Source organism: Miscanthus floridulus, chromosome 11, assembly GCF_019320115.1.
Source record: "Miscanthus floridulus cultivar M001 chromosome 11, ASM1932011v1, whole genome shotgun sequence".
Lineage (NCBI taxonomy): Eukaryota > Viridiplantae > Streptophyta > Magnoliopsida > Poales > Poaceae > Miscanthus > Miscanthus floridulus.
The window spans coordinates 93,022,450-93,036,560 of NC_089590.1; the positions used below are offsets into that span (position 1 = coordinate 93,022,450).

Sequence of the window (14,111 nt, forward strand, 5' to 3'; positions counted from 1 at the left end):
TCTAAATGATTGCAAAATTACTAAAGTTAAGGTGTGTCAAAAATAATACCAAGAATTTGCACTTAATAAATGCAAAAAATATATATATAATATATAATCTGTAAACTCGGATCCTGATACGCTTAGACAAAAAACGGTCCTAACAACCTTGGTCATGCTAGATTGCTACCTCATCTAACTTTCTTGCAGAGTCAAAGAATCTTAAATTTAACCAACTTTACATAATAGAATAATAACATTCATCATACCAAATAAGTATCATTAGATTCTTCACTAATTATATTTTCATAGTACACCAATTTGATGTTATAAATCTCTGCGATTCTTTTTATAATTTTGATTAAACTTAAAATGCTTCGACTCTCAAAGAAAGTCTTTTTTTTGTGAATAACTCTCAAAGAAAGTTAAAATAACTTATAATTTGGCACGTAGAAGGTACTTGGTAGTATATAGGACGCAGCCTGGACTCCATCAATTATTTATCACCAAGCACATTCCGATGGAAGGCGTACGCAAATATACATGAAATATCTTTTTTTTCGCTACAGCCTTAGCATGATTGCATGATTTCCATTCCCGTTTGATTCCCTGAAATTGAGAAAAATTACAAAGTAATGTAATAATAAAATGAAAAGCACTTTCTAGATATTGATTTTAATTCATGAGATCCAAACAGACATGTTGGTCTATTTAGTTGCACAGGAATGTTTTTGGTTTTTAAAAGAAAAAAAATATTCTCCTTTGCAGGTTATCTATGTAATCTCTCATAGGCTCCATTCGTGGGCTATCTTTTAGATGTTAGAGTTCTATGATACAGTTGTGGCAGCATCGCGACAAATGGAGTAAGTGGCGAAGAATATCGTTACCTAGACATGCGGATGACGATTTAGTGTTAGGATTGAATGTCTATGCTTATATTTTTTATTTCTTTAGTTGCGTACTGTCATTTAGGCAGAGGCTGTGAGTTTCATTCCAAAGCCGTATATCAACCCGATGTGTTGCTTTTTAGATGCGATAAAATCTTTAAAAAAGCCAAAGAACAGACGACGGATGAAGGCTCGATGTCATAGACCGATGAAGGCTCGGCCTCGCGCTACACCTCACCGTGTTTTGCTGTTTGGCCGGTGCCCGCTTTTTTTTTTTTTTTTTTTTTTTTTGTGTGTGTGTCTCTCGATTGAGCTCAAATGCAAGGCAACTTCTTGGAAGTTCCTAACAATATTATAATATAATTCTTCTTTTTTTAGGGGATATAATATAATTCTTCTGGTTGACTATGACCAGCCGTCCAGCCGCCTGTGTCTATCTCGTTCTGTTATAAATTAGGGTCTGTTTGGTTTCCATAAGTCAGGTAACTTATTAAGTCAGGTGACTAAACACTAGTAACTTATAAGTCATATATGTTTGGTTGTAGATGACTTATAAGCTTATTAAAGGTGTGGGTCCCACGCGAAAAAAGATGACTTATAAGTTGATGGTGTTCGGTAAAATAAGTCACTTATTTCACTTTTAAACTTATAAGTAAGTGACTTGTTTAGGACCAAACAGGCCCGCAACCTTTCACGCCCCTCCGAAGCACCATCCATCGATGACGACGTCGGCGAGCGAGGTCTCGGTGTGCTCGCACCTGTTCACGGTGAAAGGCTACACCCACACCAGGGGCATCGGCGTGGGCAGCGCCATCCAGTCGCCGGAGTTCGACGCGGCCGGTCACCGCTGGTCCGTCGTGTTCTACCCGGACGGCGACGAACAGGACTCGAGGGGGCACATCTCCGTCTGCATCAGGCGCGTCGGCGGCACCGGCGTCGCGTCGGCCCCGGAGGCCTCCAAGGCCCCCAAGATCGCCTCGTTCGGGCATTCGGCGGGCGGCGAGTCCAGGGGCATCGGCCGTTTCATGGAGCACCAGACGTTCGAGGAATCTCCGTACCAGCGTGACGACTGCTTCACCATCAAGTGTGTCATCGGCGCCGTCAAGGGGCCCGGTCCGCCGCCGCTGCCTGTGGCGGCCTCGGAGCTGCAGCACGATTTCGACCGACTTGTGGTGGACGTCGGCCGTTCGGAGGGCACCATGTCCGATGTCGACTGAGGAAATCATTGCTGCTCTGCTTCTACGAGCGCAGGTGAACCATCAGCAAGATAAATAAAATAAAATGAAAACAGACTCGCATCTGTATTTCATCTTGCTCTGTAATTTAACATGAAATTCAATGAGAATCAGGCAAAGGGAAAGTAGTATACTGACGGATACATTTTAAACCAAGGGACAATTATCGTGTTCCTTCCACAACAAATACAACACTATCTTCAGACCCAAACATCAACCGCAATCAAACTACGGTGAACGACGGCCAGCAAATTTATTGTCTAACCTAACATATGTATAGGGTACACACATTTCCCAGTTCAACCCATCACCATGATACACGTATCCTACCTTACGTTTCTCCATTTAACCTTGGAAAATCAATCGATGCATGTATATCATAGAGCACACCACTGCGTACAGTAATTTTACTGCTATGCTTTAAACGTATCCACTACTACCTTGCCCGCGCAAGAAGCGCACAACGACACAAGTTATGTTGTCACTGCTCTCCCTCTTGTAGGCCTCTTGCAAGAGCTTCTTTGCAGCCTCTTCTGGGTCCTGAATGGATCTGGTCATCGCGACAGCTTCCTGCATGGCAAACAATGTAAACAGGTGGTACTGAGCAAAGGAATGCGTCAAGAGACTGTCAAAATATTCTGAAGCTCTGCATTTCCTAAAATTACCTCGTTAGAGACCACATCCCACAGCCCATCACTTGCAAGGATGAGAAACTCAAGTGTGTCATCGACAACTTCCTCCTATGACCCAACGATGCATTAGAAAACACATTCATGGAATATTCAAATGAATTCAGTTAAATGAAAACAAGACTTCCTTGGTATATATCATGACTTCTACTGAAGGTTTCTGTGACCTCAGAAGACAAAATTGATGGAAAGCATTCAAGCTAACATTTATCACCAAACACCAAGATGGCACACTGACAACTAGATGTGTGCAAACAATAAACCATCCCAGTAAGATCATTAATACTACTAGGAAACTCCTGAACAAAGCAATGAGCATTTTGGAAGGGAAGTAAAAAGATACATATCGTAATGTCCAAGATTACGTACTCGGATCTCCGGATCCACAACTACGTATTGCTTTAAGAGTTTGTCACCAAAAGCACGAGAAACAGCAAGTACACCACCAACACGCCATGTTCCTATAGAACAAGGCACTGACATTAGGAGAAGAATCATATTCCATCAACTTCAAGAAAATGCAGTGACTGACATACCTGCCCACATCACAAAACCTCCAGCATCTTCAATACGCTGCCGCTCATCAGTTTGATCAGGCTTGTGATCTTTTGAAACAGCAATAGCTGCAAAAACAAGCAGAACACATCAAGTTAGGAAGTCATTAAATGGTATTGCCAATGCTGAAATCTCAATCGTAGACTCAACTCCTAGCTTAGCAGGACAAGGCAAACAAGGTCGAAATTCAGACCTTAGCAATATCTCAAAATTTAGAAGAAAGCATGTATTTTAGCAAGATAAGACAAACAAGGCTAAAATTTAGACTTTACGAATTGTCTCCAAAATCATATTGTTGCATCACATAAATTCTACAAGCATGCATTAAGCCGTGAATAAAGCGAAGGGTATACATTCTACCATCATCCTTTTCCCATAATCATGACGAGTCTTAACAAGGCCAGTTACTAATAGCCAATATCAAGAGCATCGTAAAACTTAAACTATAATATGCACTACTATACTTGTAGTAAATTGATGGAAAGCCACTGGAGATTGTCCTTGTTTCTATGTTCTATTTTCACTAAAGAAGTTTTAGATGAAAGCAAATTGTCTCGGGTAACTATTACATAAAAGTAACAAGGGGGTTTAAAGAACAGACACAGTGAAGCCTTCATTACCATTTCCTTCCCTGCATATGATAACCCTAGAGTCACCGACATTTGCGACAAAGAGACGATCACCAACAAGTACAGCCGTTGATGCAGTCGACCCACATTGATTTTGACTACTGTCAGATTCTAAGAATTCACTGTCGGTGCTTTTATAAGCATCATCTGCAGTAATACAAACATGCAAGCTCAAGCTCTCATGATTGCATTCACATAATTTAGCAACTGATGTTAGTGGAAAAGGGAACAAAAGAATACCTATAGCGACTTTAGTATCACTGATGAACTTTGGATGACCAACAAGATTGTTGAACAGGTTTTCTTTAACATACTCTGCTACTTTAGCACCACCATGACCTACACAAATAAACCATGGGCAATTGGATCAGAAAGAACTGGCTACAGAAGAAAATTACGCTCAAATTATCTAAACTAAATCATGCTGAATCGAGAGAAATCCATACCGTCAAAAACTCCAAAAAGACCAATTATCTGACCATCAACACAGTCAATTTTTGTCTCATAGAAGTCTTCCATTGATGCCCTTTTACCAGGGAAGCTTGCATAGCCATAGCTAAATTTACCATTCTGGCTGGCAGAAAAATAAATGTGAGAAACTGAGCAAATAGGGTAACACAAGTACAAAATGATTGTCCACCGATTTGATATTTGGCCAAAGACAATGCTCTAATAAGCCAACCTACTATAACAACACCCTGGCGATCCCAGAGTAAAACTTGTGCCGCCACTCTAATAACTACAGTTAGCGCAAAAGAAAATGGAAAGGTAACAGTGACTGTGCTTTCTGTGCTGAGAAGGAAACTAGAAATCATTTGTTCTTTGAATACTCAACTGCTAAATACATTTGGAGCCTGCTGGCTTACTCTTTAGGAACTGATTGTAGACCTGTGAATATGGATCAATATTGGGTTTGGATTCATGCTTGCCACTGACACCCTTCCCCAGACCCCGCACAGAGCGGGAGCTCTCTGCACTGGATACGCCCTTTATTGGGTTTGGATTCATAATATCCTGCCTCAGGGCTCTCAGATGCATGCTGTGGGTCTGGCTGCGGTCTGCTGGGCAACTTGGCGGACCAGAAATTCAGTGTGTTTCGACAAAAAGAGATTGTTTGCATGATATGCTCTTTTCTTATATACTGGGCAGGTATGCTAAATGACGGCTTGAAGCAGCAGGTGGTGCAGGGAGCGGAAGCAGTAAAGACGGCGGCCCTCTCATTCCACAAGCAAGATGTGCAATCTCAGACCAATGACGATCGTCAGCTGATCCCTTTTGCTGGTTGATGGAGCCGGTTTTATGTTAAGCTGTAGTTTGTGCGCCGTTCTGGGCCAGAGGCCAGCCTTGTATGGAACCCGTTTAAACTTGTTGGGTCTGTTTTGTTGGCGCTCCGTCTCTTAGTTCTGGGAAGTACTGGTAGGTTGCGTCCATGCATAAGTTCCCTCTGTGTCCGTATGCATGGATCTGTCTTTCTGGTGATAGTTTGAACTCGTGGTTATCAAAACTGGATCGCCTTGTAATTTCGTTGCCATGGTAATGAAATTCGGTTTTACCGGTGTGGAAAAAAACTACAGTTAGCGTATTTTGAAAAGCTATAACTGGATGAATTCTTGCCATGTAGAGCTACAGCAGAAATGAGCTAATGCCTTAAATTACTAAACTCTTGCAAGCTGGCACAAGTTCATAGGTCGGGTGACACAAGGGCCAAATTCATAGAACGAGATTTTCTCGCAACCAGCCAGCAGAGCGTGTTAACTATATTATCCATTAACTTGGCTGATCTGAACTGATGGAACATATGAATGCTTAAATATTCTCTTTCTTATGCTATCATAAAATCCACATTTGAAATGACAAACTTATGTCTACAGTACCACATTCCTCCTAAGATGAACTTAACCTGGTTTTTTGTGGGTACAATCCCAGTTTGTAGCACTGATTTATACTTTGGCCTTGTAAACCGTAAACGTCGGTTCCTCATAAAAGTGTATTTCAGATGTCCTACTGAATCAATAGACAAAACTACAACCAGAATCACCTTTTTAGGTAAGAAACAAAGCTAAGGGCTAAGGCCATAGCATTTTAACAGGATCAGTTCAGTTCCGAGCTAAAACACATAAACACCTGGCTGCTCACAACAAAGCTTAATCCATGTGATGCATGAAGCAACGTATCTCAAACTAACACGCATCAGGGCCACGGTCAAGGACGCGAACCATCACATTTCCGAAACTAATCACGACCAAAGCTGAGACGGACGAGTACAGGACCACAAAAGGACTTCACAAATCGAAGCGCCCACAGCACAATTCGAGCAGGGAGAACCACAAACCAAGCAAAAACACAAAACAAAAGCCGTTGAAGCGGACGACAAGAATCGTTTCACCACCTGAGGCCGCCGCCACTGACGGAGGATCCATCGGTGGGGTGGCCGATCACGGAGCTCAAGTACCCCATCCCGCTTGGATCCACGACGGGGCGAGGAGCCGGCTCGGATCAGGCAGCGGGGAGCCGCGGATCGGCCCTCCAGCGCGTCAGGTTTTGGGGAATTTGGGAGGAGCGGGGCCGGAACCGGAAGCCGGAAGTTTGCGGAGTTCGGCACATTTCTAGACAGCGGAGAAAACTTCTGCCGTTCTGCGTTTTTGCGCTTTGGCCCCTCGAAGTTTGCGGAGTTTCTGCTTCTTGCCGTGCGAGCTGCGAAAGCGAACCCGACCGAGGTGCTCTTTTCACGTGAGCTAACGTGTTGACCTGTTCGGGGTTTGAAAAAACGGCTGACGCAAAAGCTGATCGGGTGAGAGAAAAATACTATTATTTTTTAAAATGGTATAACCTAAGGTCATGTTTAGTGTTCAGCCAAATTCTTTAAAAATGCTACAGTAGTTATCATATCGAATCTTACGATACGTACATGGAGCATTAAATGTAGACGAAAAAAAATTAATTACACAGTTTGGTTAGAAATCGCGAGATAAACATTTTGAACCTAATTAGTTCATAATTAAATATTAATTACCAAATAAAAACAAAAGTACTTCCTTAACCAAATTCTCGCAATTTCACGAACTAAACACAAGCGAACAGGGCTTTTCGCGGCTTCCGCTTTCGGCCCCCGCCGTGGGCCTTCTCTGTCTGCAGCATGATCCTTCGAGGACATCGAGGACGAGGACGGATGGATCTCCACGTGTCGTAGCTGGATTCGGCTCCGCGGCTTCCGCCCTGTCCCGTATCGCCGTCGTCCAGGGAACTTTGGGCGTCGCGCTCGCGCAGCTTCCGAAAAATTTTGGCTTTTCGCTACTGTAGCACTTTCGTTTGTATTTGGTAAAAATTGTCCAATTATGGACTATTTAGGCTTAAAAGATTCGTCTCGCCAATTACAGGCAAACTGTGCAATTAGTTATTCTTTTTACCTACATTTAATGCTCCATACATGTGCCGCAAGATTTGATGCGACAGGGAATCTTGAAAATTTTTGGTTTTTGGTGTCCCACCTCACTGTATGGAAAATATGCAATAGTACAATCTACTATTCCCTCGATAAAAAAAACACACTTGTAGGACTAAGCGCGGACATCAAGACAGCTAGCGAAATTACCAAAATATGTTTGTATATACCCTCTCTGTCCATAAAAAAAATTAATATCTAGAAAAAAAATTGTCTAAAAAAAATCAATTTTTAGAGCTGATGGTCACATCTATCTCTCCTCGAAGTCTTAGTCACGTTTAGTCACAGCCCCCCGTCCCCCTCTTTTCACGTCTTGCCTCCACAAATTCTCCAATTCCCAAGCGCAGATTTGGGTGCTAGACTAACGAAGAGTCACCAACATTTAATACTCTAATTGAACACAGCTCAATTAAGAATCTCGGTAGATGAAAAGCTATTAAGGTCCAGCAACTTGACGAGGGGCAGCATAGTCTTTTCTCTTGTTGGCTAATCTGTCCTAAAGCTGGTAGGAAGGGATAGAGGGAAGTAGTTGACTGACCTGTGCAGTAATATTCTAGAAAGTAGGAATGTGTGAAGGAGATAGCACCAGGCTTGTAGAATTTTATTTTTTTGAACAAAATTTGAATTGTAGGATTGCGTTTTTTTACGGAGGGACTACCTTTTTCCAAATATGTAAGTCATTTTAAAAATATATCTTTCAGTCATAAAAAAATAAAACTTGGTACTATATGCAAGGTGCATCCATATATGTACTCGCATATTAAAGTTGAGATGCAAATTCAAATTAGAAAAAAAAATACAAAAATAACAAATTTTATATACATTTGCACTACATGACAATCCACAAATTTTGTCTTTGTAGTGCACATGTACATGAATTTTATTGTTTTGTATTATTTTCTTAGTTTAAATTTGCATCTCAACTTTGCATGTGAGTATATATGTATGCACTATAGATGTACCAAGTTTTAGTTTTTTTAACAGTCAGACTATATTTTTTTAATGGTCTGCATATTTGCACCTAAGATGTAATTTGTATTTTTGAATGGTCTACATATTTGCTCCTAAGATGTAATTTGCACTACAAATTTTACCTCACATACGCATCTCAACACGCACATTGAAAATTAGAGACACAATAGCCACAATTTAGAATTGTAGTTTGATTGATCATCCAATGTAATGTCATCATGCAAAAATTAAAGTAATTAAAAAAGTACGTTAGCCATCTCAACACGTACATTGATCATCCAATGTAGAATTGTAGTTTGATTGATCATCCATTGTAGTTTGAGTAAGGTGCAACAAAAACTTGTGTAAGGAGATTAAAAAAAGAAAAGTATGCACTTGAATAGTACGGTAGCGAATCAAATGTGTGGGTAAAAAATAACACCGAATTATCTGGTGATCTCTGTTTCTGCACTTGTATATGTGTATAATATGCCTAGTTCTTCACACTAGGGCTATTTATACCCCATTTACGGGACATTTGAAGGGTGCTACAGGTGGGAAAAGGTATATACTTGTGTAGTTGGGTTCTACACATATTTGAATGCTTTTGCTATCAAAAGTGCTCATGAGAAAATCAAGGCATCGATGCTAAGATTTTCAATGAATGCTTAGTGTTGATCTTAAGATATGATGTAACTTGAGGATGACTCAATACGGTAATGATAGCGAGAAAATGGTTTCGAAGAACCAAGCGAGGGTCAAGGACAAGCAAGGGCTCGCGCGCTGATGGACTAAGGTGAAGAAAAGAGTACTTGCATTGAGTCAAAGTACATACACGCATACTCAGCCCTCTAAAGGCACACATATACGCCCTCTGTAAGCATTACCCCATCACACCATATAACAAGAAATACAATACACTTCTCACTCCAAAAGGAATACAATTCTAGATTTAGGATAAGACAGTTTTTTAAGTTTACCATATTAGAGAAAAAATATTCATATTCATATCTTTAAATATGTTTACTGTAAAAAATGTGTTTTGGAATTAATTGATTGTTACTTATTTGATATCATAAATGTTTATATTAATTTATAGATTATATGTTTGAAATTTTGATTTTCGAAGAACTGAGAATTGTATTCGTTTTTTGAACGGATGGAGTAGTTACTCCTAAATGAAATAAACAAAATCTAATTGATTTGATTGTCACCTGTAACCAGACGACGTTACAAAAGTATATATATCACATTATTAAATCCATACTAACTAATATTGTCTCCGTTTGCTCTCGATTTCTCGAACTATATGGGGACACGACGCCCTCAGCCGTACGAATCCTTCGGTTTCCTACTTTCCTTGACACGTTCCCAAATATACTCCGGCGCGGCATATCGGACGCAGGCGTCCTGCAGCAGCTGGCAGTCGTACCTGACCGCCATGGACAGGATGTCCGCCACTGTGAACGGCGTCACCAACGTGCAGAGCCACTCCTCGCACCTGAGCTTGAGCCTCTCCACGTCGTACCTCTCCGCGGCGAAGAGCATGGCCCCCACCGTCTCGTCCGTCGGCTCCAGGTAGGTCATGTCCGGCAGCTGGTCCGTGTACACGACGTGCAGCAGCGCCTCGAACGCGTTGGCCGTCATCTCCTCGTCCTCGTTCTGTATGTACCGCCAGAGGTTGTCCTGCCTGTCGTTGAGCTCCCGCACCTGCTGCCGGAACACCCGCGAGCGCGCCGCGAGCACGCACGAGTGCGCGCGGAAGGGGGTGCCGCCGACCTCGTCCGTGATGTCCGAGCACTCCTTGCTGTTGAGGAGCCAGAGGAAGGCCGCGGGGAGGTCGTCCGGCGGGACGGTGATCGTCGGCTGCTCCGCGAGGAGCGGGCTCGGCGGCTTCCCTCTGAACACGCCGAGCCTGCACCGGACGACCAGGCGGTCGTCGCTGCTCATCTGCTGGAGGTCCGCAGCCGCGCGCTGGAGGCCCGCAGCCGCGCGCTGGAGGCCGAGGTGCTCGGAGTTGCCCGCGTCGTTGGCGAACGTCACCCTCGCCTTGGCGGACTTGTTCCCTGCAGCGTCCGCGAAGTTGAGTAGCTCGAACGTGAATTCGGCCGTCGTCTCCGGCTCGCCGGACTTCCCGCGGGCCAGAAAGCAGGACACGCTGTCCCTGCTGCCGTCGTCGTGCCCGTTGGGGTACACCTTGATGTACCAGTTGCTCTCGCCGACGCGGAACTGGGCGGAGCGCACGCACTCGCCGCACTGCAGCGACGCCTTCTTCGCCGAGAAACTCGCGATGGTGAGTGTGTGGGACCCGGACACGATCTCCGGCGCGCGGGTGGAAGTGGAGCTGGAAGCTCCCACGTCCATGTATGGCGCGGAGCTTTCGGAAACGGACGACGTCGTAGGGACGTCCGTGGCGACGCCGCCGCCGCCGCTGCCAGCCTTGCGGTTGCGGGCCGTGAGTCTCCACGGGAACGCAGACGGCTCTGACACCACCATGGCGTCGACGCGCAGTGTGCACGGACCATGAGGCTGTCCGTGTGAAGGCACGACGACGCCTCCATCTCCCGCCTTCTGGCGAACTCAACGTAGCCCTTGCTGTGCTCGTGTTCGCGCACCGCCAGCGTGCTCCTGGCGGTGGCGTCGTCGAAGACGGTGTCCCGGCCGGTCGCGTCCAAGATCGCTACCGTGAGCTCGAAGCGGCAGAACGCCTCCGTGCGGCACTTGACGAAGACGGCGACGAAGTCGCCCGTGTCGGGGCTGAGGCCCGCCGGGCATACCTTGATGCGCCAGGAACGGCCATGGAAGTCGAAGGGCTTGGACGAGAGAGAGAGAGAGATAACGCCAGATATATGGCACGAAAAACGTGTTCCACCGTGTCTCCCCGTACATATAGAGGTAGTAGAGGAACTCCTTGCGTAAAGGGCATACGAGGAGTCCGTGGCGAGCCCGACCCGTACGTGCGTTTCTATATTCTACCATGCTGACGGTGCAGCACTTGTGTAACCATGATTCAAAAAGGCGCTACTAGGCGCTCGTCTAGGCTCGCTTACGCGCTGGGCGGAGGGGTGCCGCCTCGCCTATGGCGGTAGGCGGAGGGATAGGCGGCGTCCACCCAGATCCAGAGCCGCACTGCACGAGGGAGGAAGCCGCACCACGAGCGAAGGTCATCGGTGGGGGATGTAACAACCCAAAAATCCATACACTAAAAATACCAACTACAAAATTTTTCTTAAAAATTCCTATGTGTTGATGAGTGTCATGTATAGAAACACAACCTAAGAGATGCATTAGGTCTAATCCCAACCAAAATCATCACACAAGCATGGCATGCCATTATTAATCATGTTTATTTAAATACTGACAAATGAAGCATAGCATACATTGTTAACTCACGTGGTGATTTGGATTTTTCATTTGTTTTATGTAATGTCTAACAACTCCTTTAAAGAAACACACCATGAAGTAATTATGATTCAAACCAAAGGATAAATGTTTAAAAAGAAAACTATTTCCATTTGTGTATAACAAAACTACACCTATTTTTGTTATGCAAAATAGCTAAATAAATTCCTAATATATATAAAAATGATATGGGCATCATATCTAAAAGGTGCACCAATTTGGAATCCAAATTTCAAACCAAATTTGAATTCAAATCAAGGAAGAAGAAAAAGAAAACAGAAAAAGGAAAAAGAAAAGAAGAAGAAGCCTCACAGCAGCCAGGCTTGCTTGGCTTCGCGGCCCAGCCAGCCCGAGCAACCGAGTTGGCCCAGCTCGCCCTCAGACCCCGCGCGCTCCCAATGGCTGGCCCAGCTCGCCCTCCCGGCCTCGCTGGCCTGCTAGCGCTCGTGGCCCACGTAGCCAGCCCACACGCCGCTCTCACCTCGCCTGCAGCCGCTGCCACACGGGCCCCGCACGTCAGCCACCCCCGTCCACACTCCACAATGTCGTCTTCCTCCCCCACCCCCACGCCGCTCACGCCTCCGACCAAGCCCCGACAGCGCTGGCAGGAGCGGGCCAGGGGGTCACGCCCGGGACATGGCCCTGTCTCCTTGGCGCCGTGCCCACGCAACCACTCGCAGCCGTTGGATGCAAGCACGCGCCTCCGATCGCCCTTGATCCCATCCGCCGATCACCGGGCTCCGCCGTTCCCCGATCGGCTATAAAGCCCCGGCCCTGGTGCCCTGAGCTCTCAACGCCCCGCTGCCACTTTGTGGCCATCCCGTGCACACCCGAGCCAGAGAAGGGCGAGGAAGAAGGAAGGGAGAGGGAGGGGGAAGAAGGAGGTGCCATCGGAGCACCTCCGAAGCCACCGGAGCAGAGCCGACGCCACGATTGCCTACGGTAGCGCTGCACGGCTTCCGGAGCTACACGGCCGCAACTCACCACTGTGTCACCATCCAATCTTCCACGACACCAACGGTGAGCCCCCAGTCATTCCCCTGCTCGCCACCGGACCTCACCGTGTCGGCCATGGCGCACCACACCGGGAGCGCGTAGGCCAGGGCCGTCTCTGGCCTCTGGGTACACACGCACCCACGCGCACACCCGCGACCACGCTGTGACCACCCCACCGGAGCCCCGTGGTGCACCCGCGTGCCTCGCCGTCGTCACCATGCCGCCGTGGCCGCCGGGGAGCCCCTACCGGCCACATGGGAACCCGAAGCCCCGCCTTGAGCCCTAGACGCCCTCGCCGCGTCCCCACGGATCCGTAGGAGCTTACACACTCCACCGAGATGCCTCTCCGAGGCCGTAGCCCCCACACCGCCGCCGCCGTCGTGCCCGGAAGACCGCCGCCGTGGCCGGCACACCATGGGACCCCGCATGCCGTGTTAACCCCACCAACGAAGACGCCGAGGCTCGGCGGAGCTTTCACCCGCATCAATTGCACACCAGCGCCGCTGTCAAGGCTCACCGGGTGCTCGCCGCCGGCGGGAGCACGTCGGGGAAAGGAAGCAGGGGATTCCCTCGCCGGCCGCACGCGCCTGCACCCGGTGTACGTGGACCACAGAGAGAGAAGAGAAGGGTGGACGTGGTCCACCGTAGACCTGCCTGCGGTCCATGGACCAGCACTCCTGCGTCCACCGTGGACCGCGAGCCGTAGACCACAGTCCAGTGGAGGCCCACGGCAACGACGTGGCAGCACCACAGCATGCCACGTGTCCGGGTCAGCCCGGCCCATCCCGAGCCCGCCAGAGCCCGCTTGAGACCCAGTCCGAGTTGACCGTTGACCGGTCAACATTGACCATTGACCTGGCCCCACAAGCCAGTGGCACAGACACTCTGGGCCCACACGCCAGATGCTGACATCATGCTGACGTCACACGAGACCCACACGTCAGAAGCCAATACAGTCGGGGTGACATCATGCTGACGTCACGATAACATCAGCTGCTGACGTCAGCAGCCTAGGCCCCACACGTCAGTGACCCTGACCATTGACCGTTGACCGTTGACCCGCCCGAGGACTGATGTTGACTTTGACTGGACCCACATGTCAGTGACCCGAGAGTCCCTGGACCCACCTGTCGGAACTGATGACGTTGCTGACGTCAGCTGGACCCCACCTGTCAGCTCGGAACCGAGATGCTGACGTCATGCTAACATCAGTATGCCACGTGGACCAGTCACAGCGTGACACGTGTCAGCACATGATTAATTTAGCCTTTTCTATTTTCGGAAATGGATTTAATCTTCGGAAATTCATAACTAATTCATATGACCTCAGAAAAATACGTAACCAG

General features: G+C 47.0%; 2 protein-coding genes across 3 annotated transcripts; one reads left to right on the forward strand and one right to left on the reverse strand.

Annotated features, from left to right (window-relative positions):
• The first annotated feature begins 1,585 nt into the window (after positions 1 to 1,585).
• LOC136492459 (BTB/POZ and MATH domain-containing protein 4-like) lies at positions 1,586 to 2,083 on the forward strand. Its single transcript, XM_066488467.1, has one exon. It carries the CDS (start codon positions 1,586 to 1,588, stop codon positions 2,081 to 2,083), a length of 498 nt encoding a protein of 165 aa, XP_066344564.1.
• Positions 2,084 to 2,211: 128 nt separating this feature from the next.
• Positions 2,212 to 6,598, reverse strand: LOC136492636 (probable protein phosphatase 2C 45). 2 transcript variants are annotated; one of them, XM_066488624.1, is made up of 8 exons: positions 6,364 to 6,598; positions 4,421 to 4,544; positions 4,215 to 4,313; positions 3,966 to 4,121; positions 3,327 to 3,413; positions 3,160 to 3,251; positions 2,767 to 2,841; positions 2,212 to 2,671 (listed from the first exon to the last, which is right to left on the reverse strand). In XM_066488624.1, the coding sequence occupies exons 2-8, from the start codon at positions 4,491 to 4,493 to the stop codon at positions 2,522 to 2,524; spliced, it is 732 nt and encodes a 243-aa protein (XP_066344721.1). In that variant the 5' UTR covers positions 4,494 to 4,544; positions 6,364 to 6,598; the 3' UTR covers positions 2,212 to 2,521. The 2 variants fall into 2 exon arrangements, with proteins under 2 accessions (XP_066344721.1, XP_066344720.1); XM_066488623.1 differs by having other exon boundaries at positions 4,421 to 4,548; positions 6,364 to 6,579.
• Positions 6,599 to 14,111: the final 7,513 nt, after the last annotated feature.

Coding starts and splice junctions, on each gene's coding strand:
- LOC136492636 (XM_066488623.1), bottom strand. CDS start 6,431: ATGGGGTACTTGAGCTCCGTGATCGGCCACCCCACCGATGGATCCTCC. Junction 4,314..4,420: donor TCTTTTTGGAGTTTTTGACG/GTATGGATTTCT, acceptor TTATTTGTGTAG/GTCATGGTGGTGCTAAAGTA. Junction 2,842..3,159: donor TTGTGGATCCGGAGATCCGA/GTACGTAATCTT, acceptor GTTGGGTCATAG/GAGGAAGTTGTCGATGACAC.
- LOC136492459 (XM_066488467.1), top strand. CDS start 1,586: ATGACGACGTCGGCGAGCGAGGTCTCGGTGTGCTCGCACCTGTTCACG.